Genomic DNA, 5369 nt, shown 5'->3' with positions numbered 1-5369 from the left:
AGTATATTTAAACGCAATTAGACACCCTTGATTCAGTTGGCTTTTTTTAAGAAAAAAATATTCGACACACTCCTCGAGTCAATCCGCCGTAGCTTAATGACTGGACTGGATTGTCTAACGACTCGTACAAGTGGGCAAGCCTTTTTAGCCACCTGCGGTGCCAAGTGCCACGGATCGGACCCGAAGTTCAGAATAGCAACAGGACCGTGCTCGCAGCCCAAGAGCTTAGTTCGGCACGATCAGTCGATCACGCTGATCACGGACACAAGAAGCCGGTTGCAAGGACAGCTTTCAGTTTCTTCCCGTACCTGTATGTTCTTCTGTTCCATGTGACTTCTTTGTAACTTTATCGAGTAGTTTTTGTGTGCTACGAGTATATGCATAAAGGGGGAGATGCTAGTTGGCGCGCGTGCATCGCCCGTAAATAGGTATCTTCTACTGTTCTTCTTCCTCTTTCCTCCTTCCTTCTTCCTTCCCGTCGCCCCCGCTGTCGACCGCCTCCTCCGGCTCCGGTGGCCTCCACCCCCTCCACCACCGCCCTTCACGACCGCCACACTAACCGGGCCCGCCACCACGCCGCCCAGCCGCCATCACGCCGTCTTCTCCTCGCCCTGCCGCCGGCCACCGCCCACCGATTGCCCGGCCCTGACCGGCCGGCGGCGTTCTCGCGCCGCCGCGCCCTCCACCGGCCGAATCACCGCCACCGCCTGGCCGCCGCCCCCCCACCCCCGGCACCCCGGAATCTAAGGCCACCGCCTCCCGCCACCACCCCGGCTGTCAGCGACCTCGCCGGCGGTCGCTCCGCCCACCTCCCACCCTCCCTGGCCGCTCCCTCCCCCTCCCCCCGACCCTAGACCCCTTGGCCGCACCCTCCACAGCGGCGGAGACGACAGTGCACGCGCGCCGTATGAGAAATTCGACATAAAGGTGATGTTGCTATGTTGATCCCATCCTTATCAGCAAATAAGAAGCTGTTTGGGAGAGCTTCTCTCAAAACGGCTTCACTAGGGAAGTCAAAATTTTTGGGCTGTGTACACTTTGTAGAGGCCAGAACTCGTTTCCATTATCTAAAAAAAGAAGCCAAAATCGGTGAAGCTAAAACTAACTTCATCTAACTTCTAGTTTATTTTAGCTCATGCTTACAAAACAGTTTACGCTACAATATCATGATTTGCGTTAAATAGGTAAAGCCAAAGTCGCAATAAGCCCTCCCAGATAGACTCTAACAACAACCCGGGAAATGCATCAGCGGGTTACGGGGGAAGCTTCTGGTTCTTGGTGAAGTAGATGGGGTGCGACTAATCAAGGTGCCCATGTGGTGGCGTTTGCACGTGTCATGTGTGTGCATTTATCTTCGAATTAGAAAAGGATAATGCTTCCGCGTTCCACCACCTCTGATGTCCGATATCATCTCGTGAATTACTGTGGCATTGCTCGAGCAGAGGATCCGCTTTGTGTATCTTTTCTGTTAGTTCATCACAGTTTCAAGCCCCCTTTTAGCTTTTTTTTTAGATAATGAAAAAAAGTTCCGGCCTCAAACCCCACACTAATGGGAAAAGTTTCCCTGCTAGTCCGACTATTTGAACGGCCAGTAGGTTTGCTTCATGGTGGATGCACGCAGTTTTGGTTCCTTGAAATCCTACCGTTTTGTGAGTAAATTTCACTTCATTTGACTGAAATTTGTGAGGGAGTTCCCTACAGTGAGATCATTTTCTATTTAAAACTTAAAAGTGAACCGTCTATCTTGATTTGAGCATCTGCCTATTTGTATCTAGGAAATTCAACCATCTACTGACCTGTATGCAAACCTTTTCAGGGACAAAATGAGGCTGGCTTTATGGCATTGGTTTTTTCTATTCTTTGCCTTAGTTTCGTCATCATGGAGTTTGAGTTCGGATGGCCTGGCTCTTCTCGCTCTGTCCAAAAACCTCATACTACCAAGTAACATAACCTCTGGTTGGAATGCTTCTAATGCAACTCCTTGTAAATGGTATGGAGTTGGTTGCAATAAAAGGAATAGAGTGGTTTCCCTTGACCTATCATCATCAGAAGTTTCAGGTTCCATTGGATCTGAAATCGGACTTCTAAAATACCTGCATGTCCTCAACTTATCTGCTAACAATATATCTGGTTTCATTCCTCCTGAATTGGTCAACTGCAGTATGCTTGAACAATTGGATCTGTCCCAAAACTTCCTTTCCGGCAAGATACCAGCATCAATGGGCAACCTCTAGAAATTGGTATCACTCTCACTATACGACAACTCTCTCACTGGAACTATACCAGAGGAATTGTTCAAGAACCAGTTTATGGAGGGCGTGTACCTCCATTACAATCAACTCAGTGGTTCGATCCCTGTCTCGGTTGGTGAAATGACAAGCCTCACGGCCTTGTGGCTGTATGGGAATATATTGTCTGGAGTTTTGCCCGCTTCAATTGGCAACTGCACCAAATTAGAGGACCTCTATCTGGACGAGAATCAACTGAGCGGCAGTCTTCCAGAAACCTTGAGCAGGATCAAAAGCCTCAGAAATTTTGATGCCACAACCAATGGCTTCACAGGAGAGATCTCTTTTAGATTTGAGAATTGCAAGTTAGAAATATTCAGCTTGTCATTCAACAATATAAAGGGTGAAATTCCATCATGGCTGGGGAATTGCAGAAGCTTGACAACACTTGGATTTGTCAATAATAGTATGTCTGGCAAAATTCCGGCTTCTCTTGGTTTATTGAGCAACCTCACATATCTTCTACTTTCTCAGAACTCCCTGTCTAGACCAATTCCTCCTGAGATCGGTAACTGTCGGTTGCTGGAGTGGCTAGAGTTAGATGCAAACCAGCTTGAGGGCACTGTTCCTAAAGAGTTTGCAAATTTACGGATTTTGTCAAAGCTCTTTCTGTTCGAGAATCACCTCGTAGGAGAGTTCCCTGAGAATATTTGGAGTATCCCAACCCTTGAGAGTGTCCTTATTTACAGTAACAGTTTCATGGGAAAGCTACCTGCAGTATTAGCTGAGCTGAAGTCCCTCCAGAACATTACACTATTTGATAATTTCTTCACTGGGTCATACCACCGAAGCTGGGTCTTAATAGTCATTTGGTCCAGATAGATTTCACAAATAACAGTTTTGTTGGTGGGATTCCTCCAAATATTTGTTCAGGAAAAAGATTGAGAATTTTGGACTTGGGGTTGAATCATCTTAATGGCAGCATATCCAGTGTTGTGGACTGCCCAAGTTTGGAGCGAGTCATTCTCCAGAACAATAATCTTGATGGGACTATTCCACATTTTGGAAACTGTGCGAATCTAAAAGCTATATGGATCTGAGCTACAATTCCTTGAGTGGTAGCATTCCAGCAAGCTTCAGCAGATGTGCAAGTCTGACACACTTGGTTCTCAGAAGTAACAATCTTAGTGGATCAATTATGTAATTCGGACGTCTTGAAAATGCGTCTATATCTTATATTGTCTTTTATGATTTGAAAAGAAATAGAGAGTATTAGAATCTGGTACCTCTCGTTGTGCACAGCTGCTTCGGATCTTGAAAGGATTTTTCGAATACTACACGAGTTTGCACCGTATCAAGAATAACATAGATGATTCTTGTAGAAAACTTATCCAACACCGGTTGAAATGGTTTAGACATGTCCAACGGAGGTCTCCGGAGGTGCCGGTGCGTAATGGGGTGCTAAAATGTGTTGATAAGGTAAAGAGGGGTAGAAGTAGACCTAAGCTGACTTGGGACGAGTCGGTTAAAAATTGGGATATCTTTGAGGAGCTACCTTTGGATATGAGTGCTTGGAGACTAGCTATCAACATGCCTGAACCATGACCTTTATGTCTTTTGGGTTTCATCTCTAGCCTACTCCAATTCGCTTGGGACAAAAGGCTTTGTTGTTGTATTCTTGTAGAAAACCCTAGATTATCTGTCCTTTTGTGTTACTGAACTGGTACGTTATCTGAAGGTGGGCTTATGCCTGGATAAAAGACTATTTGACCTTTTGTGTTACTGAATCAGTACGTTATCTGAAGGCCCATCGCACGAAAAGTGTTTTCTATACTACATCACTAGTTACTAGTAACTATTATTTTTTTAAAAGGAAAAACTCAAAGGGGAATACCTCCCCGAAAGCATTGTGATTCATGTAGAAAACAACCTCGACTACAGATCGAGAAAACTGCTGAATTCCGACTTTTGCCGGTGAAGAGATCTTTTTTAAACACCAACCCATAATTCGCTCCGGCTAGAATTCAAACCTGGACCTGTTGGGTGCTACTCGTCGGGTGCTCTAATCACTCCAAGTAGTAACTATTATTTTCCTTTTTAGAATTCATCCGTTTGGCAATTTCTGTCCAGTCCACGTACCTAAGTGGAATATTATTTAATTGGAATTAGATTTTTTTGTTAAATTTAAACTCACTATGTAAGGAACGCTCTAAGGTAACACGTACAAAGGTGACACGTTATTGTTGCGCATTATCTTTACGATATAGAAGACGCCTGAAGATGATGCACATCACCTTTGACACCTTGGGGTCCTCCCTAAAACATTGCTTGTCATCTTTCTTATGATATAGGTGATGTACAACGTCAAAACACATCACTTTTGTTATAGGTGACGGGCAACATTAAAACACGTCACCTATAAGGTTAGTATAGGTGATGGGCTTTGACAAGTCAAAAGTGACGGGCATCATCAAAGCGCGCCACTTTTGTGATGACATAGGTGACGTGTAACATTAAGGCGCGTCACCTTTGTAATCTTTTATAATATTTGAACACGCAATTTTGAAAAATTCAAATAGCCTCAGATTAAAAAATAGTATATACAAAAGTTGTATGTCTCAACCCGATCTACAACTTTGTAGTTGGAATTTTTTTTTCAGTTGAGGTTGTTTTGGCACCTAAATACATGGTTTAAATTTTGAATTTCAAATTTTTAAAATTTCAAATAACCTCGAATGGAATATATATATATATATATATATATATATATACAAAAGTTGTAGGTCGCAACCAGATTTACAACTTTGTAGCTGAAAAAATTTTCATTTGAGATCGTTATAGCTGTGAAATGGGTTATATAACATTTGAAAGTGATGATAAAAGGAAAATATCTCATATTGGTCACATGTAATGGTATAGCCCAGTGGTAGGAAAGCGTGCAGGAATATGGGGTAGGAAAAACAAAAATTTTCTACCACATAAATCAGGATTACTCCAGTTATAGATCACGGAATTACCACTAGACGAGCGATTGCGGAATTTCTGTAGCGCGTCGGTGTAGTGTAGATGGAAGCCGGCAGTGCAGTTGCGTGAACCACCTCACGAACGGCTCGTCCTTGTGCAGCAAACGTAGCACCTCCA

The 5369-nt window shown here is 43.9% G+C and overlaps 1 protein-coding gene across 1 annotated transcript; it reads left to right on the top strand.

Annotated features, from left to right (window-relative positions):
• The first annotated feature begins 1856 nt into the window (after positions 1 to 1856).
• Positions 1857 to 3447, top strand: LOC120680044 (leucine-rich repeat receptor-like protein kinase PEPR1). Its single transcript, XM_039961691.1, has one exon. The coding sequence runs from the start codon at positions 2310 to 2312 to the stop codon at positions 3108 to 3110; it is 801 nt and encodes a 266-aa protein (XP_039817625.1). The 5' UTR covers positions 1857 to 2309; the 3' UTR covers positions 3111 to 3447.
• The last annotated feature ends 1922 nt before the right edge of the window (positions 3448 to 5369 follow it).

The sequence above is a fragment of the Panicum virgatum genome, chromosome 6N (assembly GCF_016808335.1).
Source record: "Panicum virgatum strain AP13 chromosome 6N, P.virgatum_v5, whole genome shotgun sequence".
NCBI lineage: Eukaryota > Viridiplantae > Streptophyta > Magnoliopsida > Poales > Poaceae > Panicum > Panicum virgatum.
Note: the sequence above shows the minus strand (reverse complement) of the source record. Positions and strands in the feature narration are given on the sequence as shown.

What these genes read in the sequence shown, in the direction of transcription:
- LOC120680044 (XM_039961691.1), top strand. Translation starts at nt 2,310, where the DNA reads ATGGAGGGCGTGTACCTCCATTACAATCAACTCAGTGGTTCGATCCCT.